This window comes from Physella acuta, unplaced genomic scaffold (assembly GCF_028476545.2).
Source record: "Physella acuta isolate Inbredline_101_S28 unplaced genomic scaffold, ASM2847654v3 ptg000543l, whole genome shotgun sequence".
In the NCBI taxonomy this organism is placed as follows: Eukaryota; Metazoa; Mollusca; class Gastropoda; family Physidae; genus Physella; species Physella acuta.
In genome coordinates this window covers 753443-777320 of record NW_026732062.1, presented here as the reverse complement: position 1 = coordinate 777320, position 23878 = coordinate 753443, and the positions used below count along the sequence as shown (strand labels likewise).

The following is a 23878-nucleotide window of genomic DNA, read 5'->3' as shown; positions in this document are numbered from 1 at the left end:
CACACCACACACATCATTAAGCTTACCCACACCACACACATCATTAAGCCTACCCACACACCACACACATCATTAAGCTTACCCACACACACCATTAAGCCTACCCACACACATCATTAAGCCTACCCACACCACACACATCATTAAGCCTACCCACACCACACACATCATTAAGCCTACCCACACACATCATTAAGCTTACCCACACCACACACATCATTAAGCTTACCCACACCACACACATCATTAAGCCTACCCACACCACACACATCATTAAGCCTACCCACACCAGACACATCATTAAGCCTACCCACACCACACACATCATTAAGCCTACCCACACCAGACACATCATTAAGCCTACCCACACACCACACACATCATTAAGCCTACCCACACACCACACACATCATTAAGCCTACCCACACAACACACATCATTAAGTCTACCCACACCACACACATCATTAAGCCTACCCACACACATCATTAAGCTTACCCACACCACACACATCATTAAGCCTACCCACACTACACACATCATTAAGCCTACCCACACCACACACATCATTAAGCCTACCCACACACCACACATCATTAAGCCTACCCACACTACACAGATAATCGATTACTACCTTCATTGATTACCTTCTGCATCCATAGATTCCCTCCATTGTATCAATTTTTAATCCTCCTAGCCTCACATTCCCAGCAACTTTCCTAATTAGCTGCCCCAATTTCATAATTCATTAATTAGCCATTGACGTCACAATTCTACCAAGGTCTACAAGAAGAGTGTTAAGTTTTAAGCCTAGAAGTTGACTTGCCCATTTCGTCCTTAGATTGTGTGTCTTCAACTCTGGTTCGATACTGCAAGTGCTAGTACTTGTATATATATATATATATATATATATATATATATATATATATATATATATATATATATATATATATATATATATATATAATCGTTTTGAGAATTAAGACATATTAATTGGGATTATTTTCTCAATCGACTTTTTAATATAGATCTTAAAAATCTTAGTTTACATAGTAAAAATGTAATTAATGTCCGGTGTGTGCATAATTCTACTTGTCCTCACTGGCAAGCATTTGGAGTTTATTGTTCGTTTTGTGGTCAGATTTTAACACAGTGTCATGCTATATTTAAATCGTTTAAAAAAACAGAACGTATGATTTTATATGTACTAAAGTACGATAAATGTCACCGTGATGAAGTCATGAGAATGATTCGTTTTGAACACATTTAGCACAGTGCTGAAGACCTAGGTATCAAAGTACTACACAGTACTGAAGACCCAGGAATTAAAGTACAACACAGTACTGCAGACACAGGTATCAAAGTACAACACAGTACTGAAGACTCAGGCATCAAAGTACAACACAGTACTGAAGACACAGGTATCAAAGTACAACACAGTACTGAAGACACAGGTATCAAAGTACAACACAGTACTGAAGACACAGGTATCAAAGTACAACACAGTACTGAAGACACAGGTATCAAAGTACTACACAGTACTCTAGACCCCAGGTGTCGAGCTGTCAATCCATGTCGTCACGTGACCCAACTCACCCCTAGGCTTCAGCACGTCAACACCAACAGCTCACGTTCGTGACAGATGTTCACAATTCAACAGTTCGACGTGATCGATCAGCGACTATAGATCGGACTCATAGTAAACAAGGCGCTGGTTTATTTGGAGGGATAGTTCACATGGTTTCCTGATGGCTAGTTTACATGGTTTCCTGGTGGCTAGTTCACATGGTTTCTTGATGGTAGTTCACATTGTTTCTTGATGGCTAGTTCATATGGTTTCTTGATGGCTAGTTCACATTGTTTCTTGATGGCTAGTTATGGCTAGTTCACATGGTTTCTTGATGGCTAGTTCACATGGTTTCTTGATGGCTAGTTCACATGGTTTCTTGATGGCTAGTTGACATGGTTTCTTAATGGTAGTTCACATGATTTTTAAATAACTGTCTAATTTTGGTCGTTTCTGGCAATTTCAAAGTTTCTATCTTTTCAAGTGTCGAGTCGCTATTTCTATTTCTGTCAGCTGTCTCAATGTTTTGTGGCTATTCCACGATGTGTCTAAGATGTTCAAATCTAGAATACACAAATGTGTATGTCCAAGGCGGACATGTGGAAATCTGCTTTATTTGAATACAGTTTACTGTTCTCTGGTGTGTCATTCCATAACACAGTGAGGTGTTGTGTTGATCCGTGTTTTATGTGGGTTTAGCGATGTTTTGGTACACACTGATGTGGTCATTGGTTGCAGTCCATGTGTTGGTGATTGATTCGTACACACTGATGTTTCGTTGGATGTCCCTCATATGACAATAGACTGTTCTGTCTTAAACTGTGTGTTGGTTGCGATTCTGTCGTATCTCTCTATCAGTGGAGCACAACACTAATGCAAGAGTGGCTGCAATAATTGAAGCACGAAATAATCCTAGCCTACACTGATCTAATCAATGTTTCAAAATTTGCTTTCCTGGATTACTCTGGATCACAGTGTCATGTTTGTGTTGTCTACATCTGTCCACACCAAGCTGTGCCTTGTCGATGTCGTAAAGGGAGGGGGGAGGGGGCGGTGCAACTCTCTTTTATAGTCAATAGTTGAGTTCAGTGTCTTGGCGAACATTGGCCAACCGGCTGGTGCTTGTTATGACACAGTCACCTCGCCCTCAACCCCCATCCCCCACCCACCCCCCTCCCACCCCCCCTCCCACCCCCCACCCACCCCCCTCCCACCCCCCACCCACCCCCCCTCCCACCCCCCACCCACCCCCCCCCCCCCCTCCCACCCCCAACATTTAAGTTTTTAAACTTTTTTGCATGAACAATTAGGAATGCGAAATGTTTGGTCAATGTTCAGTTTGGGAAAAAAAATGTAGTGTAAGTAAAAGTTCACGCTTGGGACTCGACTTAGTGAAATGTGATTTTTTTTTGCAGGTGTACGTTCAAGAGGTTCAACATTGACGGCAGCGACAGGTTCAACTTTATCAACATGTACACACGATCAACAAATACAGTTGTATCAACATGATTAACTAGTCAACTTTATCAACACAAGATCAAAACCAACTTTATCAACGCGTAAACAAGTGCTTTTTTATCAACCTAATCAACATGTTCAACTTAACACAATCAACTGTTTCAACTTAACACAATCAACTGGTTCAACTTAACACAATCAACAGCATCAACTAAACACCATCAACTGTTTCAACTTAACAAACACCTCAATCAAGCCGTGCCAATTAAAATATTTTCACCCACTGTTTGACGTCAGACGTTAATTAAACTTCCTCCTAATTAAGACAACAGCACTCTTTAAACCCAGTTGGTGCTAGGCTGCCAGTTATCGACCAATCAACGACATCCAAACACGGACCTTATTCGGTGTTCACATTCTAATGTACTAAAGCTGTACATGTTCTCAGATTCAACACATTCGGATATTACCATCTTAAAACGGAGCAGATTCCTACTTCGTACGCATTCTGATACTGGACTAATTCTGACATTGTACAGATTCTCAAATTATTTTTCCAACGTTCACACTATTGGAACAGGGAGGAGTTAACAATGCGATCCTACAGCTGACACACAAACTCGGCATGTTTCCCTGAACTGATCACCTCCTGACCCCCCGGCCATGGCCTTGCTGAGGTCAAGGTCGACTGAGTTCCTGCCCACCCGGTCCATCTCCTCCAGCACGCGCAAACTGCAGGAGGCGTTGTACACGCACCTGGATGACCTTGAGAAAGGGGCGTTCATCGAGGCCCTCAGCTCGTACGGGCGCCGGCGTGATGTGTTCGAGCTGGTTAACGCCCTCCGGAAGATCCTCAACACGCCCGTCAAGCGTCAGCTGTTTCCCCTGGTCAGGCGGGTCATCCGGCCAGAGGATGGCGGGGCTTTTGATCTGCTCACCAGGTAAGCTCAGAGCTTAAGGCTTTTGATCTGCTCACCAGGTAAGCTCGGAGCTTAAGGTTTTATGTCTGATGATTAGGTCAGCTCAGAGCTTAAGGCTTAAGATTTGCTGACTAGGTCATCTCAGAGCTTAAAGTTTTATGTCTGTTGAATATGTAAGCTTAGAGCTTAAGATGTTATGTCTGTTGACCAGGTAAGCTTAGAGCTTAAGGCTTTAGGTCTGTTGACTAAGTAAGCTCTGAGCTTAATCTCTCACTAGGCTAGACTTTAGATCTGCTGACTGAGCTCAGATAATTCGTTTCTCATCAGATGAACTCAGAGTTTAAGTAGCTGACTGTAAGCTCAGAGCTTAAGTTTCTAACTGGCTCAGCTCAGAGCTTACGAGCGCTTAGAGTTTAAAATTATTGTTAAAATTTTAAAAATCAAAGCCGTTTGGGAACCATCGATTACACTCATTTTTATATTTTTGTATCGAGTATAAGCAGTTGAAAAACAGTTTACATTATTTTATCAATTCAAATATTTTTAAAAAAAGTCCTCAACCTCTGCTTGAAGTATGCCGGGGTGGCCAGGGAAAGTCGATGGAGTTTATATTAACTAACACAACATCCCCTATCACCACAACACCCTGACTCCACTGGTCCAAATTAAAAACAAGTGTTAGCTACATTACTATTATATTACAATTAATTATTTGAGTGAGTATTTCTAGACTTAGTAAAACCGGGAGTCATTTTGTGCTTATTTCTCAAATGCTATAGCATAGTCACTTTGGGTTGAATGTGCTATCTGCAACAACCAAGGTTGTCCAGTTAACCAGGGTTGTCCATCTGTAGAGGCGGTTGTCCATCTGTAGAGGGTTGTACATCAGTCTGAGGTTGGTCTAGCTGTACCATACATCATACAACCGTTCCGATAAATATCGCAGGCCGTAGCATAGAACAAAGACAAAACACATCTAGCAGTAAAAAAAAAATCAACACGATAGCAATGTATGACCCGGAACATCCAACTCTATCTGGTTGTATCAACCCTAACATATAAAATCTGACATTTCACACGGAATGTCTCACGACCGACAACTCTGTCTTCTGTCCTACAGGGGAGATCAGCAACACAGCACCTTGCCGCGGCCATATTTGTTCCGGCCCCACCTGGCCGACCTGAACGTCCTCAACAAGTACCGGTCCGGCACCCTGTCTTCTGCCGGACGACGTGCCGGGCTGTCGGAGACCAACGGACCCACCGTCACGGTGCATCGGTCTGGGCAGAGGGAGCAGAGTGAAGCTGGACCCGCACAGAAACACAAGACAATGACACGACGCTCGTCCAACTCGCACCGCGGGCAGGAAGGGGAAATAATCGAGGTAAATCGTACCGGTGGCAAGCATTTCCTTGTTACTTCCCTTATATGTGTTCGATCTCATCCTCTCCTTTCAGTTCGATAACAAATCTTGTTCTTATTTCAACTTGAAATACGATTTTTTTTCGCGCAATGTATTAAAATCTTAAACATGTCTAAATTAGTCCAAAATTTATGTAAATGTAGCTTTGAGATAAATATAATAGTTTTTAATTGCTAGTTTTAAATGAAACACAATGAAATTATTACACAGGACGTACAGACAGTGTCTTCACCAACACACAAGCGTGCTGAATGTACACTTACAACAAGATAATTACCTCACATTTTTCGTTTTGTTTCATTTAAATACTCTGCTTTGACGAAGGCCTTGAGTCGAAACGTCTGTTATATGTGTATGTATGTCTATATTGTACTGTACCCTACACACCTTGTGGGTCACGCTGACCTAACACAACTATTGTGTCACGCTGACCCAACACAACCTGTGGGTCACGCTGACCTAACACAACCTGTGGGTCACGCTGACCAAACACAACTATTGTGTCACGCTGACCCAACACAACCTGTGGGTCATGCTGACCTAACACAACTATTGTGTCACGCTGACCTCTGTATGACCAGGTGGAACTGGGCGAGCCGAACCCTGACGAGGCTGGCTACGGCTTCACCATCAGGGGCGGGGTCGACATCGGCGTGGGGGTCTACGTCTCCTCGGTGGACCCCGGGGGTCTGGCAGAGAAGAATGGGCTGGAGGTCGGTGACCTCATCCTAGAGGTCAACAACATCTCCTTCACTGACGTCACGCATGACGAGGCAGCCAGGGTAGGTCATGTCAGTTGTATTGTCAGTATGGCTGACCCGTAGCTGGACAGTATAGCTGTCCTCTAGCTGGACAGTATAGCTGACCTTTAGCTTTGAGAGTACAGCTGACCAATAGCTGGACGGGTATAATTGACAACTACGTTAAGCGTGAGATAAAAAACAAAGAAGCGTTTAAAAAGAAGCGTTGACTGTATGTGGCCATCTAGTTCAGATTATGTTGATTGTATGTGGCCATCTAGTTCAGATTATGTTGATTGTATGTGACCATCTAGTTTAGATTATGTTGATTGTATGTGACCATCTAGTTCAGATTATGTTGATTGTATGTGACCATCTAGTTCAGATTATGTTGATTGTATGTGACCATCTAGTTCAGATTATGTTGATTGTATGTGACCATCTAGTTCAGATTATGTTGATTGTATGTGACCATCTAGTTCAGATTATGTTGATTGTATGTGACCATCTAGTTCAGATTATGTTGATTGTATGTGACCATCTAGTTCAGATTATGTTGATTGTATGTGACCATCTAGTTCAGATTATGTTGATTGTATGTGACCATCTAGTTCAGATTATGTTGATTGTATGTGACCATCTAGTTCAGATTATGTTGATTGTATGTGACCATCTAGTTCAGATTATGTTGATTGTATGTGACCATCTAGTTCAGATTATGTTGATTGTATGTGACCATCTAGTTCAGATTATGTTGATTGTATGTGACCATCTAGTTCAGATTATGTTGATTGTATGTGACCATGTAGTTCAGATTATGTTGATTGTATGTGACCATCTAGTTCAGATTATGTTGATTGTATGTGACCATCTAGTTCAGATTATGTTGATTGTATGTGACCATCTAGTTCAGATTATGTTGATTGTATGTGACCATCTAGTTCAGATTATGTTGATTGTATGTGACCATCTAGTTCAGATTATGTAGATTGTATGTAACCATCTAGTTCAGATTATGTTGATTGTATGTGACCATCTAGTTCAGATTATGTTGATTGTATGTGACCATGTAGTTCAGATTATGTTGATTGTATGTGACCATTTAATTCAGATTATGTTGATTGTATGTGACCATCTAGTTCAGATTATGTTGATTGTATGTGACCATCTACTTCAGATTATGTTGATCGTATGTGACCATCTAGTTCAGATTATGTTGATTGTATGTGACCATCTAGTTCAGATTATGTAGATTGTATGTGACCATCTACTTCAGATTATGTAGATTGTATGTCACCATCTATTTCAGATCATCAAAGCAGCGACGAGGCTTCACGTCACAGTGTCACGTGTTGGCCGTATCCCCGGGACTATGACGGTCCTTGAAGCCTACAAATGGACGGACCCCAAGGGCCGGCCGGTCTCTCCCCCTCTCCTGGGCAGCGGCCCTGGGTCAGGTGAGGATGAGGGCAGAGACAGGAGCGGCACCTTGATGCTCAAAGGCAGCGATGAGAGAAAGGTGGGCATATAACATGTCATATAACATTTCATATAACATTTCACATAACATTTCATATATCATTTCATATAACATTTCATATAACATTTCATATAACATTTCATATAACATTTCATATAACATTTCATATAACATTTCATATAACATTTCATATAACATTTCATATAACATTTCATATAACATTTCATATAACATTTCATATAACATTTCATATAACATTTCATATAACATTTCATATAACATTTCATATAACATTTCATATAACATTTCATATAACATTTCATATAACATTTCATATAACATTTCATATAACATTTCATATAACATTTCATATAACATTTCATATAACATTTCATATAACATTTAATATATAACATTTCATATAACATTTCATATAACATTTCATATAACCTTTCATATAACATTTAATAGAACATTTCATATAACATTTCATATAACATTTCATATAACATTTCATATAACATTTCATATAACATTTCATATAACATTTCATATAACATTTCATATAACATTTCATATAACATTTCATATAACATTTCATATAACATTTCATATAACATTTCATATAACACGCGTCACACAAATTTTCAATACACGACACAACTTTCAACAATAAAAAGGTCACAGCTTTCAACATTGAAAAGGTCACAATTTTCAAGATGTCAAACAACTTAGATGATAGATCATGCCACAATATTAGCATACATATGCTCCACGCCTCACGATCCTTTAAGCAGATTGTGTGACAATGACATGTGACACTAGAACCGTCACGAAGATTGTGTGACAATGACATGTGACACAACAACCGTCACGAAGATTGTGTGACAATGACATGTGACTCTAGAACCGTGACAAAGATTGTGTGACAATTGTCCTCTGTGTGACACAGGTCAACATTGTGGTACAGAGGGGTCAAGGTCTCGGCCTGATGATCAGGGGTGGGAGTGAGTACGGGTTGGGGATCTTCATCTCTGGGGTCGATCCCTTCTCTGTCGCTGAGAACGCTGGACTTAAGGTAGGTGTGGGGGGACTGTGAGTGTGTGTGGGGTTGTGAGGGTGTGTATGGGTGTGTGGGGCTGTGAGGATGCGTGTGAGGCTGTGAGGGGGATATGTGGGGCTGTGAGGGGGTGGGGGGCTTTGAAAGAGGTGTGGGTGAGTGTGGGGGTGAGACTGTGAGGGTGTCGGGCTGTGAGGGTGTGTGAGGCTGTGAGGGTGTGAGGGTGTGTGGGGCTGGTGGGGCTGTGTGGGGCTGTGAGGGGCTGTGAAAAATAAGAGGGGATACTTAATATGTTGGATGTATAAAATATATAAATAAAACATGTTTATTTTTTTTTATTTTTACTCCCCCCCCCCCCCCCTCCAACCCACTCATTAGCCTGGGGATCAAATCCTGGACGTGAACGGAAGAAATTTTCTCACCATCAGCCACGCTGAGGCCGTGAAACATCTAAAGCACGGGCGTCACGTGATCATGACGCTGAGAGATGTCGGGAAGATTCCATTCGCTAAGACCACCATTGACGAGACGGGCTGGGTGGAGAGTACAAGGATAGGGTCGTACGATCAGAGCACGTCTAGTCGGTGAGTGGGAGAGTACAGGGATAGTCTCGTGTGAGAGTACAAGGATAGGCTCGTACGATCAGAGCACGTCTAGTCGGTGAGTGGGAGAGTACAAGGATAGGCTCGTACGATCAGAGCACGTCTAGTCGGTGAGTGCTAGAGTACAAGGATAGGCTCGTACGATCAGAGCATGTCTAGTCGGTGAGTGGGAGAGTACAGGGATAGGCTCGTACGATCAGAGCATGTCTAGTCGGTGAGTGGGAGAGTACAAGGATAGGCTCGTACGATCAGAGCACGTCTAGTCGGTGAGTGGGAGAGTACAGGGATAGGCTCGTACGATCAGAGCATGTCTAGTCGGTGAGTGGGAGAGTACAGGGATAGGCTCGTACGATCAGAGCATGTCTAGTCGGTGAGTGGGAGAGTACAGGGATAGGCTCGTACGATCAGAGCATGTCTAGTCGGTGAGTGGGAGAGTACAAGGATAGGGTCGTACGATCAGAGCACGTCTAGTCGGTGAGTGGGAGAGTACAGGGATAGGCTCGTACGATCAGAGCATGTCTAGTCGGTGAGTGGGAGAGTACAAGGATAGGCTCGTACGATCAGAGCATGTCTAGTCGGTGAGTGGGAGAGTACAGGGATAGGCTCGTACGATCAGAGCATGTCTAGTCGGTGAGTGGGAGAGTACAGGGATAGGCTCGTACCATCAGAGAACGTCTAGTCGGTGAGTGGGAGAGTACAAGGATAGGCTCGTACCATCAGAGAACGTCTAGTCGGTGAGAGGGAGAGTACAGGGATAGGCTCGTACGATCAGAGCACGTCTAGTCGGTGAGTGGGAGAGTACAGGGATAGGCTCGTACGATCAGAGCATGTCTAGTCGGTGAGTGGGAGAGAACAAAGATAGGCTCGTACGATCAGAGCATGTCTAGTCGGTGAGTGGGAGAGTACAAGGATAGGCTCGTACGATCAGAGCAGTCGGTGAGTGGGAGAGTACAAGGATAGGCTCGTACGATCAGAGCAGTCGGTGAGTGGGAGAGTACAAGGATAGGCTCGTACGGTCAGAGCAGTCGGTGAGTGGGAGAGTACAAGGATAGGCTCGTACGATCAGAGCACGTCTAGTCGGTGAGTGGGAGAGTACAAGGATAGGCTCGTACGATCAGAGCATGTCTAGTCGGTGAGTGGGAGAGAACAAAGATAGGCTCGTACGATCAGAGCATGTCTAGTCGGTGAGTGGGAGAGTACAAGGATAGGCTCGTACGATCAGAGCATGTCTAGTCGGTGAGTGGGAGAGAACAAAGATAGGCTCGTACGATCAGAGCATGTCTAGTCGGTGAGTGGGAGAGTACAAGGATAGGCTCGTACGATCAGAGCACGTCTAGTCGGTGAGTGGGAGAGTACAAGGATAGGCTCGTACGATCAGAGCACGTCTAGTCGGTGAGTGGGAGAGTACAAGGATAGGCTCGTACGATCAGAGAATGTCCAGTCGGTGAGTTCAGGAGAGAGGAGGGGTGGGGAGGGGAGGTTGGTGCAGTAGAGGGGGGGGGGGGGGGTCCTGATTTATTTTTGTGTGTATTTATAGAAAGGGTATTTTTTAAGTTTAAATTTTTTATTCAATTACAATAGAGCGGTCCAGCGGGTCCATTTTTCTTAAAATCTTGAATGTGTCCTGGTGTCTCAGAGTGCTATTTTTGTTAACAACTTTCAAATGTGTGTCGCATCATTGGTGGTCGATCTAATTCAAGCACTTTCAGAAATGTATACAATTTATAACGGATAATTGTTATTTCAGTGGATCAACCATAGCAAGCATTTCAGACCTTGACGTACAGAAGGTAAGATCTCTTCGAGTTTCTGCTGTAGTGTGTTTCTGTTTACTTGCAGAAACTGTACATTTGTTATTTCAAATACATTGTTAAATTAAACCCTATAATGTGTATCATATGATTGATTAGCATGCCTTTGAAGTAATATCCATACATAATTTACTTTAAGAAAATAATCAGTACATTTTAGTTCCATCTCTTTGATTCCAGAAACTACTGCGTGCCGTCAACCCCGCCCTGACGTCTGCTGGTGGGAGCACCCCCAGGGGTCAACTGTCCGGCCAGGCCAGTCTTCTGCTCAACAGCACGGAGCAGACGGCCTTGAACTATTACCTGGCGGAGTACGACAAGCAGACGATAGCGGTCCAAGGTCTTCTGCAGGCGTTGTTTGAGCTGCTCAACACGCCGGCCAAGGTAGGGGGGGAGGGGGTGATAATTGATTAGCCAGGTCACTGAACTAATCAATTAGTATGTATTTCAAACACATTTTAACGACCTTCTGTGTGACGTCACAAACTCCTGGCACCTGTGTGTGACGTCACAAACGCCTGCGTACAGCGGTGTGTGACGTCACATGACCTGATGTTTATACTTGCAGCTGACCTTGATGTCCGCGATCCGAACATGTGTCCTGCCTAAAGACCTGGTGACCTTTGACCAGCTGGTGGCCAAGCAACATCTGGATCGCTCTCTGGTCAGTGCTGGTTTGTCTCCCTTCATCTGGTGCTCTGTGCTTCTAATCGTTGTATCATACACACACACACACACGCACGCATTCAAACACATACACGCACACACATATACGCACACACACACACACACACACATACACGCACATACACGCACGCATACAAACACATACACGCACACACATATATGCACACACGCACGCACGCACACACATATACGCACTCACGCACGCACTCACACAAACATACACGCACACACACATACACAAAGACACACACACACACCCACACAAACACATAAACACACACATATGCATCGCTCAGCGTCTAAAACCGCGTGCGGACCACCACTAAGTCAAACTGTTTGTGTTTGTCCTTAGAACGACGCCAGGAAGGTTCTGGCACCGGAGCGGATGTCCATCCTGTCGTTTGACAGTGACGACGGCACCAGACGCTCTGAGGACCACCGACGTACGTTGTTTTCACATCCGGTAAGTGACGTCAACTTCCGGTCAATTAAAACATAAAATATGGTCCCGTGTTGTCGCAAATCTTAACTTAAAACATTTTGATCTGTAAAAATATGACTTATATTTGTATCATTTAATATAGGGGAATTGATTGAACGAATGCTGACTTACACCTAAATTAATGTCACTATGTTGTAAGTAACCGTCATTTTACCCACAGACCAAACGCCTACATGTGATGGACGTCCTTGACTTTGACCCGGAAGATGACCTCACGCCATCTCACGCGCTGGTACGTGTGTTTGTAGTGAATTATGTCCCCTGTTTTAAACGTAAAAATTGCATCGTGTCCGTCAGCATATTGACACAAATACAACCATTATTTAAAGCGAAACGTTTCAAAGATGTGATTTTGTCCACACAAATTTCACATGTGATATATTCCAGAAGAGTGAAGCCTACAGGACAATGAGTCGCTCCACCCCAGAGATAGGTACCGCAGACAACGTTCACTACATCACATCAACAATGTCAAGGCCGAGGTCAAAGTCCCCCCACTCGGCTGGGAGACAGAGGAAGTTGATGAAAGCACTCACCCAGACCCCCACCCCCCACCGGCCACGGGCTGATTCGGTGGGCAGAACTAACAGCAAGGTAGGGGGTCGGGCCTGCTTACTGCGGCTAACGGTGGAGGAGATACGCAAGGTGCTTATATCCTCTCACGATTGATATGATATAAGCATTATACTTATTTCTTCTCAATCGTGAGAGGATATAAGCACATATTTGCTCTACAGGATGTGAGATAATATAAGCACCTCTTAGCGTATTTTTTCAATCGTTTGTTTAAATAAGCACTACCTTTTTACACACTTGTATGCTCATCTGCATTAACGTACATACATTAGCACAAGCATACACACAAATCACACACATATCACACAGTAGATAGACTTCTAGCCCACCTTCTACATACACCTCACAAAGAGGTACCACGTGACACAATCGTGTCATCTCCTCAGGTCGATGACCCCAGCGATGACAGTGGTGTTGACATCCACGGCCAACCCACCAACCACGAGGATTCTTCTGCCAACCACAACTCTTACCTCCATCATTACCTACAGTTACAGCAGGTTTGTCCACTTTTACAACAGGTTTGTCCACTTTTACAGCAGGTTTGTCCACTTTTACAACAGGTTTGTCCACTTTTACATCAGGTTTGTCCACTTTTACATCAAGTTTGTCCACTTTTACATCAGGTTTGTCCACTTTTACATCAAGTTTGTCCACTTTTACATCAAGTTTGTCCACTTTTACATCAAGTTTGTCCACTTTTACATCAGGTGTGTCCACTTTTACATCAAGTTTGTCCACTTTTACATCAAGTTTGTCCACTTTTACAGCAGGTTTGTCCACTTTTACATCAAGTTTGTCCACTTTTACAGCAGCTTTGTCCACTTTTACATCAGGTTTGTCCACTTTTACATCAGGTTTGTCCACTTTTACATCAAGTTTGTCCACTTTTACATCAGGTTTGTCCATTTTTACATCAGGTTTGTCCACTTTTACATCAGGTTTGTCCACTTTTACATCAGGTTTGTCCACTTTTACATCAGGTTTATCCACTTTTACATCAGGTTTGTCCACTTTTACATCAAGTTTGTCCACTTTTACATCAGGTTTGTCCACTTTTACATCAGGTTTGTCCACTTTTACATCAGGTTTGTTTATTACATCAGCAGATCACAAACAACAAGACATAGATTTCTATATTGTATTCGCTTCTTGTGATGTCAGTGAATACAGTCGCCATGTTTGCCACCGTCATCGAATGATAAATCACGATTTCCTTTTACCTTCAACTTTCAGAAATCCACAACTTTTACTTTCACCTTTCAGAAGCCAGCCAGACATTACACCGGAACCGGAAACAACCAAAACTCCCATCGTGTCGTACACCACGTGGCCGAGGTCCACCAAGCAGACGGCCATTTTGATGACGTCAACGACTCCTCCACTATTTCCTCCAACGACGACCGTCATCAAACAATCCAGCATTCCGACCAAGGTCGGCAGTTAAGGTCAAGGTCGAAATCCAACTCCCGCCCTCACACGCCGACCGTTACGTTCGGTCACGATGACGTCATCAATGGCGGGATGACAGAAGATGTTGACATCAGAAAACCACATCACGGTGTCTCACACCCACCCTCCACACGACAGCCCAACAGACCAACCGAGGACGATGTACCCGCGTCAAATGTTTCCAACAAAACTGCCCCCATTCATCCATCCCGCCACTCAACTTCCGGTTTCCCCAGAAACCAACAGACCACCATCACAATAAACGGAACACCCATGTCACCATCTGTCTCACGACACCACCCGACCTCCAACAACAGCATCACATCCACACCACCAGACAACCTGACACCAGACGACAACCACCTCAAGCTAACGAAACCTCGGGCCGTCAAACTCGCTCGCTCCAACAAGGTCAGGTCACCCGTACCTGACAGAAAACCCGTGGCAGCGTCACTGTTTCAGAGACAACCCAACCCAACCCCATCTAGTGCCATCATCAGGCTAGACTCTTCCGCCCCCACCCCGCCTCAGGAACCAGCCAATCAAAAACAGAGAAGATTCTCGTCACCCACTAAAAACTCACCAAAAAAATCCGCCAGCTCCAAGTATTCATCCGCCAAGCCTACGGCTTCCGTTGCTGTCCCGCTGATAAAAATAAACCCTCAGACCCATCCGCATGCGGAGGCTGCGTCATCAAGGTTAAGTATGACGTCACAAGCCCCTTCGGCGACAATTAACGTGACGTCAAACTACGTCAATGACACTGTCAATCATACAGACACGGTGAGCAGGCTCGGGAAAAACGTCGTCAACATTTTGGTGGGCGGGGCTTCACCGCCAACCCCCAAACAGGAGCCGGTAAGTTGAAGCTTTGTTAGATAGTGATTTAGTTGGTCGGTCAGTTGGTCACCTGGTCAAAGGGGAAGCGACACTGTCATGGCGACATTGTCATGGCGACATTGTCATGGCGACACTGTCATGGCGACACTGTCATGGCGACACTGTCATGGCGACACTGTCATGGCGACACTGTCATGGCGACACTGTCATGGCGACACTGTCATGGCGCCACTGTCATGGCGACATTGTCATGGCGACACTGTCTTGGCGACATTGTCATGGCGACATTGTCATGGCGACACTGTCATGGCGACAACGTCATGGCGACACCGTCATGGCGAGACTGTCATGGCGAGACTGTTATTTTGTCATGGCGACACTGTCATGGCGACACTGTCATGGCGACACTGTCATGGCGACACTGTCATGGCGAGACTGTCTTGGCGACATTGTCATGGCGACACTGTCTTGGCGACATTGTCATGGCGACATTGTCATGGCGACACCGTCATGGCGAGACTGTCATGGCGAGACTGTTATTTTGTCATGGCGACAATGTCATGGCGACACCGTCATGGCGACACTGTCATGGCGAAATTGTCATCGCGACATTGTCATGGCGACATTGTCATGGCGACACTGTCATGGCGAGACTGTTATTTTGTCATGGCGACACTGTCATGGCGACACTGTCATGGCGACACTGTCATGGCGACATTGTCATGGCGACATTGTCATGGCGACATTGTCATGGCGACATTGTCATGGCGACATTGTCATGGCGACACCGTCATGGCGACACTGTCATGGCGACACCGTCATGGCGACACTGTCATGGCGACATTGTCATGGCGACACTGTCATGGCGACAGTGTTAAGCTAAACACAAAGTATTAAATAAATGTCGAAAATGTTTTCAGTACATTCTCGATCTGCCAGCTCCAAGCTCCTACCTAACGTGCCGTATTATTCTATTTATATTACACCGCTGTTTTTAAATCGCGCTCTGTTACATTTATTACGAAATTTGATTACGAAATTTGTATTCTCTAAAACAAAAACTATTATCTAAATCTAATGAAATTACATGTATGAGGCACCCAAAATGTGCTTTCTATAAGAAGAGATTATTTTATTTCGTTTCATGCTAATCTCTCTCGAAGCAAAAAAAATAAACCGGTAGTGATCTCCCCTAAACTTTCTCGAATATTCTTATATAAAACAACAGGGGATGGTAACTGGGGATATAGTTATGATTTTTAATCCATTTTAAATACTAAAACTTTTAAAAAAATTTCATAAAAAACGTTTTAATAACAAGCTTTTATGTAATGATGCACTAAAAAGTAGAAAATAAATTATAGACTACTATTTAAATAACTATAAAGAAAAGCGTGGGTCACTTTAGTATCTATTGGATACCTTTACTAATGTTAAGGAAGACACCCACGCTTTTCTTTATAGTTATTTAAATAGTAGTCTATAATTTATTTTCTACTTTTTAGTGCATCATTACATAAAAGCTTGTTATTAAAACGTTTTTTATGAAAAATTTTTTCAGTACTTTACATGTTTTATCTACAATAGAGTTACATGACTAAAAACCATTGCGCGCCTACTGAATATCACGTTCAGTAGGCGCGCAATGGTTTTTGAACGCAGCCATTACGTGGTCGTGATGGCGCAGCTATTGATGACGCGTGTGGTGTGGTTGGCTAGACATGCCTACTAATTCGGTCCAAATTTTAATTAATTCATAAAAAATCAATTAGGCATCCAATTAAGTCAAATTTAGTTTCAGATTGCACTGTCTTCATGTCTTGACCCATGTGCCAACTGTGAATCGTGTCGGTCAAGTAGAACTGTCCGAATTTTCACTCCTGCGTTTCCGTCTAGACAGACAGACTGTCGACTGTCGACTGACGAGGAAGTGAGTTAAATAAAAGCTTGTAAAAATAGAATAGAATCTCATAAAAAAAAACATTGCGCACCAAGCAAACGCCGAATAAAAACGCGTATAATAGTGCGCAATATTATTAGTATTTTAAAAATTTACATTAGTTTTTTGAGAAATCGGAAGTAGCGTAAATTACTACTTCCAGTCAACGGAAATTACTCAAAATTTAACAGAAGGTAGAGAATTAGATCTTTTACTTACATGTGAAATTTCATTTATCTATCTGAAATAGTACTCAAGTTATAGGCTTTTGAAAAATTCAAAGTAGGAAAAGTACCACTTCCGGTTATCGGAAATCGCTCAAAAGTTGATACGGATCTACGATTTTGATAAAATACTTATATATGAAATTTCATCAACCTAGCTGTAACGGTACTCAAGTTATCGTGTTTACACACGGACAGACACACACACGGACAGACACACACACACACAGACATACGGACAAGATTGCAAAATTATGTTTTTCCGTATCAGTGAGGTGTAAAACGTCGAGATTTGTAAAAATCTCGATTTTTTTTTTTGCACGATTACAAGACTTTCTCTATACTACGTATATACGAGAAAGTAAAAATGAGTCGCAAAAAAAGTCTAATTCAATTAACTTGATTTTGGGAAAAAATGATCTTTTTAAAAAAGTAAACTTCTGATTCATTACATTAATTAGTCCACGATATTAACAACGTGCCAATAAGTCATGCACATTGGAAGCTTACAAAATACAAGAGCGATGTCGCCTGTGTAAGCGGTACCACGTCAATATCCCTCCGCCATTCAATCAATACCAATTATCCACCCTTTGTCTCCACACAGTAAGCCAGCACGCTCGATAACTCTTGTCTACCTGTTTGTCGTGTTGTCTCCCCTGCGTGTCGCCGCTTACTGCCGCTGTTCTGTGTAGCAACATGGCCGACTGCCATTGACAACAGACTCCAGTAAAGTGCTAGCACGCCACACAAGGAATTGTGTGAAAATATCAGTGAAAATATGTGTGGGCTTTTCGGTGAAGTTTTGTGAGAAATTTAAAACTGGATGCTCACTAATATTTATGTTTTCATTTCAAATAGTTTGAACTTTCTCAATTTCATTGTTTCACGCTTCGTTGTTTTGAAATTGTGGAAGCAAAGTAAAGTGTTATACGTTACCTGAGTTAAGTAGCCTACATAACCATAGGTTGTACATTCTGACGTCATCACTAACGCTGTACGGCTATGTCCTAGGGTACTGTCATGTTAAAGGTAATGTTACAGAGCAGGTCCGAGCAGTGCTGCTCTCTGTGAGCAGGGCTGTGTGAGCAGGGCTGTACGTAGGGCTGTTTTAAGCCAGACGTGACCTTGAGCGTGAGCACTATTATGCGTGGATGTCTAGTGAGTTACACTAATCCGGATTACGCGGACTTGGTGTGAAATCTTCCTTGTGACGTCATGGACGGGTGCCTGGGTCAGAAAGGTTTCCGCCTCCCCCGCCCCGAGGTCTACACACCCGTGGAGCTGGCCCACATGGACGACCAGAGCAAGGTAGATGCCACTCTAGGTCAAGGTCATTGTAGGTCATGGTTCATTGTAGGTCATGGTTCATTGTAGGTCATGGTTCATTGTAGGTCAAGGGTCATTGTAGGTCATCATGGTTTCCTTGTAGGTCATCATGGTTTCCTTGTAGGTCATCATGGTTTCATTGTAGGTCATCATGGTTTTTTATTGTAGGTCATCGTGGTTTCTTATTGTAGGTCATCATGGTTTTTATTGTAGGTAAAAAATAGCTCATAGTTCCATTGTAGGTCATCATGGTTTTTTATTGTAGGTCATCATGTTTTTTATTGTATGTCATCATGGTTTTTTATTGTAGGTCATGGTTTCATTGTAGGTCATCATGGTTTTTTATTGTAGGTCATCATGATTTTTATTGTAGGTCATCATGGTTTTTTATTGTAGGTCAAAAATAGCTCATGGTTCCATTGTAGGTCATCATGGTTTTTATTGTAGGTCATGGATCCATTTTATGTCACTGAACCATTGTACCTAATTATCTATATTGTGTCTGTCATTCAGGCTTCATAGTATCCTCATGTGGCGAGGGGTTTATATATTGTTTCTGTCTCTATGACCAAAGTGTTACACAGTGGTCAAATTATATCGGAGCAACCGTCAGTGGTTTCAGAGCAATTCATATGCTCACAATGTGTCACAAACACACACATACACACACACATACTATAAATTCACTTAGCTGCTGGCCATTATCAATTATCACATTTTAAAATCGTTGATCTCTGAGTTTTTCCATGAAACTAAGGAAATGTGAATTCTGCAATACAAAAACTCAATACCATTTACCCAGCTACTTAGAAATTAGATCCCCTAATTTGACGAGCTATTAGTTTAGTTTGCCGTCAATCGTTCAATCAATACGGAAAGGATTGAGTTGGCCAATTAATTATAGAGCAACCAGTCGGAGATTAATAGTTGTTTACTAATTGGCGGGCTCTACACAAGTAGAGTAGTGCCCGCAGTTGTGGTGTGGGGCCGGCAGCTGTGTGTGGGGCCGGCAGTTGTGGTGTGGGGCCGGCAGTTATGGTGTGGGGCCGGCAGTTGTGGTGTGGGGCCGGCAGCTGTGTGTGGGGCCGGCAGTTGTGGTGTGGGGCCGGCAGTTATGGTGTGGGGCCGGCAGTTGTGGTGTGGGGCCGGCAGCTGTGTGTGGGGCCGGCAGTTGTGGTGTGGGGCCGGCAGTTATGGTGTGGGGCCGGCAGTTGTGGTGTGGGGCCGGCAGCTGTGTGTGGGGCCGGCAGTTGTGGTGTGGGGCCGGCAGTTATGGTGTGGGGCCGGCAGTTGTGGTGTGGGGCCGGCAGTTGTGGTGTGGGGCCGGCAGCTGTGGTGTGGGGCCGGCAGCTGTGTGTGGGGCCGGCAGTTGTGGTGTGGGGCCGGCAGCTGTGGTGTGGGGCCGGCAGTTGTGGTGTGGGGCCGGCAGTTGTGGTGTGGGGCCGGCAGCTGTGTGTGGGGCCGGCAGTTGTGGTGTGGGGCCGGCAGATGTGGTGTGGGGCCGGCAGTTGTGGTGTGGGGCCGGCAGTTGTGGTGTGGGGCCGGCAGATGTGGTGTGGGGCCGGCAGTTGTGGTGTGGGGCCGGCAGTTGTGGTGTGGGGCCGGCAGATGTGGTGTGGGGCCGGCAGTTGTGGTGTGGGGCCGGCAGTTGTGGTGTGGTGGGGCCGGCAGCTGTGGTGTGGGGCCGGCACTTGTGGTGTGGGGCCGGCAGTTGTGGTGTGGGGCCGGCAGTTGTGGTGTGGGGCCTTTAACTGTGGTGTGGGGCCGGCAGTTGTGGTGTGGGGCCGGCAGTTGTGGTGTGGGGCCGGCAGATGTGGTGTGGGGCCGGCAGTTGTGGTGTGGGGCCGGCAGTTGTGGTGTGGGGCCGGCAGTTGTGGTGTGGTGGGGCCGGCAGCTGTGGTGTGGGGCCGGCAGCTGTGGTGTGGGGCCGGCAGCTGTGGTGTGGGTCCCGCAGCTGTGGTGTGGGTCCCGCAGCTGTGGTGTGGGTCCCGCAGCTGTGGTGTGGGGCCGGCAGTTGTGGTGTGGGGCCTTTAACTGTGGTGTGGGGCCGGCAGTTGTGGTGTGGGGCCGGCAGCTGTGGTGTGGGGCCGGCAGTTGTGGTGTGGGGCCGGCAGCTGTGGTGTGGGGCCGGCAGCTGTGGTGTGGGGCCGGCAGCTGTGGTGTGGGGCCGGCAGTTGTGGTGTGGGGCCGGCAGTTGTGGTGTGGGGCCGGCAGCTGTGGTGTGGGGCCGGCAGCTGTGGTGTGAGGCCTGATACTGTAGGAGCAGGTCATAATCTGGCAAAAATCGATTTCAAAAAATTTCATTCTGTTTCGAAAATATTTTAATTAACAAAAACAAGATATCATTATTCTAATATACAATACTCAGGACTTTTTAAACAAACGAATTTAGTGATATATATATATATATATATATATATATATATATATATATATATATATATATGTATATATACATATATATATATATATATATATATATATATATATATATATATATCTATATCTATATATATATCTATATCTATATATATATATATATATATATATATATATATATATATATATATATATATATATATATATATATATATATATATATATATATATATATAGATATATATATATATATATATATATATATTTATTTATTTATTTATTTATATTTCTGTTTGCCTTTATTTTACATCTGAAGATATGCGTTCTGACAACATAAACAACTATTGTTCGTTGTTACATAATTCTTTAATTATAGCTGCCTCAATAATAGCTGCCTCTGTTGACCCCCCCCCCCCTCCCACTTTTCCACTTCCGTTTTTCTTACTTCAGTGGCGATTGCAAGATGTTATTAAGTGAGGTTTAAAAGTATCTCTGTTTCTATACACCCTCTCTTCCTACGCCCCTGATTACACAACCTACAGTAGGCAACTTATGCTACACGATGGAGCAAACACCACTAGCCCGCTACATCGATCTGTTTAAGTTCGCGTGTTCTGGAATGTATTCGTTCCACTATTGTTGCAAGCTTAGAATCCACATTTTTATATCGCTGACCTACTTGTATGGACACACCTGCTTGCTAACCGTGGTCAATCGATTGTCTGGCACCAGGCTGGCATCAAAGGTAAGATAATCTTGCGAGCATCTATGTAGGATAATCCTGCGAGCATCTAGGTAGGATAATCCTGCGAGCATCTTGGCGTAATAATCCTGCGAGCATCTAGGTAGGATAATCCTGCGAGCATCTAGGTAGGGTAATCCTGCGAGCATCTAGGTAGGATAATCCTGCGAGCATCTAGGTAGGATAATCCTGCGAGCATCTAGGTAGGATAATCCTGCGAGCATCTAGGTAGGATAATCCTGCGAGCATCTAGGTAGGATAATCCTGCGAGCATCTAGGTAGGATAATCCTGCGAGCATCTAGGTAGGATAATCCTGCGAGCATCTAGGTAGGATAATCCTGCGAGCATCTAGGTAGGATAATCCTGCGAGCATCTAGGTGTAATAATCCTGCAGGTATACAAGGTATGATAATCTTGCTGATATGCATGTCAAACAATCCTGCGAGCATGATTATGATAATCTTGCTGTCATGTAAGTAAAATAATCCTGCTTCTACCGTCTACGTAAGGTATGATAATCCTCCTGTGAGCATACAGGCTACACATTAACTGTATCTATCAGGTTTAATATAATAGTACTCACATTTTAGAGTCGTGTTTTAACCAAATGTTTCACTACCAGCAGTTAAATTGTTTGTTTGTTTATCTGTAACACCACGTTTACACTTGCGACGTGTTTACATGTCTATGTAAAAAAAAGCAAGTATACATGTCCCTTGGGGGAAAAACTTTCATATTCCATTAACTTTTTGCCTGTTTGTTTTTCCTAGATATGTATGGTATACATGTCGCACGTGTAAAGGTGGTATGAGAAAAAGACCTAATGGCCTGTTGTAAATTTTTACCAATGGTGTGTTTCGTACAAAACAAAAACCTCATTCATTAATTTCTTGTTATGGTCAAATGCCATTGTTCAATGAATTCCCTGACCAAATGAGATAAAGTATAACACAATTCTCTGTATAACCACGACACTCCTAACTCGCAAATTCCCGATACAACTCTCAGATCGAGGCTATCAAGAAGAAAGCGGCCGAGAAGTACGGGGAAATCCCCCTAGAGGTGGTCTACATCTACCGCAGTAAACCCACGCTAGGTGTCGCCATAGAGGGCGGGGCCAACACCAGACAACCTCTGCCAAAGGTCATTAATGTGCAGGTTTGTGATACACGAATAATTGTTGTCTAAATAGTTACGGACTTGTTAATTGTCTCAAAATGCGTCTCACGGTCGATCTCCTTACCTCGCTCGTGGAATCTATACCTTGAGCTTTAGTATTCAAACTTTACCACTTGAAACATACCTTCTGACCCCAACCATTTTCACCTCTACCACATGACCTCTGACCTATATCATATGACCTCTGACCTCTACCTCTACATGACCTCTAACACGTGACCTCTGACCTCCATCATATGACCTCTGACCTCTACCGTATGACCTCTGACCTCTACCATATGCCCCCTGACCTCTACCGTGCTACTGTTTCTATCCCCAGCCCGGTGGCTCCGCCTACGAGTCCGGTGGCCTAAGGGTCGGTCACGTGATCCTAGAGGTCAACGGTCAGCCGGCCGTGGGCCTGTCCCACATGGACGCTGCCAGACTTATCGCCGAGTCCTTCAAGAACAAGAACAGCGACCGCATGGAGCTGCTGGTCACAGAGTGGTCAAGTCAGCTGCTCGACGCCATCAGGGTCGACGTGGGGCTCCTCAAGGTCTGACACTGACGTGGGGCTCCTCAAGGTCTGACGCGGGGCTCCTCAAGGTCTGACGCGGGGCTCCTCAAGGTCTGACACTGACGCGGGGCTCCTCAAGGTCTGACGCGGGGCTCCTCAAGGTCTGACGCGGGGCTCCTCAAGGTCTGACGCGGGGCTCCTCAAGGTCTGACGCGGGGCTCCTCAAGGTCTGACGCGGGGCTCCTCAAAGTCTGACGCGGGGCTCCTCAAGGTCTGACGCGGGGCTCCTCAAGGTCTGACGCGGGGCTCCTCAAGGTCTGACGCGGGGCTCCTCAAGGTCTGACGCGGGGCTCCTCAAGGTCTGACACTGACGCGGGGCTCCTCAAGGTCTGACGCGGGGCTCCTCAAGGTCTGACGCGGGGCTCCTCAAGGTCTGACGCGGGGCTCCTCAAGGTCTGACGCGGGGCTCC

General features: G+C 44.5%; 1 protein-coding gene across 1 annotated transcript; it reads left to right on the top strand.

Annotated features, from left to right (window-relative positions):
• Positions 1–1726: 1726 nt before the first annotated feature.
• Positions 1727–23453, top strand: LOC131946028 (whirlin). Its single transcript, XM_059306656.1, has 18 exons — positions 1727–1799; positions 2983–3966; positions 5066–5330; positions 5951–6151; positions 7419–7628; positions 8542–8667; positions 9028–9233; positions 10999–11041; positions 11243–11446; positions 11631–11726; positions 12102–12212; positions 12412–12483; positions 12639–12845; positions 13214–13327; positions 14094–15137; positions 18492–18593; positions 22742–22891; positions 23232–23453. Exons 2-18 carry the CDS (start codon positions 3689–3691, stop codon positions 23451–23453), a joined length of 3651 nt encoding a protein of 1216 aa, XP_059162639.1. The 5' UTR covers positions 1727–1799; positions 2983–3688.
• Positions 23454–23878: the final 425 nt, after the last annotated feature.

Bases quoted from the DNA above. Each gene is read 5' to 3' on its own strand.
- LOC131946028 (XM_059306656.1), top strand. From the start codon at position 3,689: ATGGCCTTGCTGAGGTCAAGGTCGACTGAGTTCCTGCCCACCCGGTCC. The intron at 7,629-8,541 runs GTGGGCATATAA...TGTGTGACACAG, and splicing joins AAGGCAGCGATGAGAGAAAG to GTCAACATTGTGGTACAGAG. The intron at 22,892-23,231 runs GTTTGTGATACA...TTCTATCCCCAG, and splicing joins CAAAGGTCATTAATGTGCAG to CCCGGTGGCTCCGCCTACGA.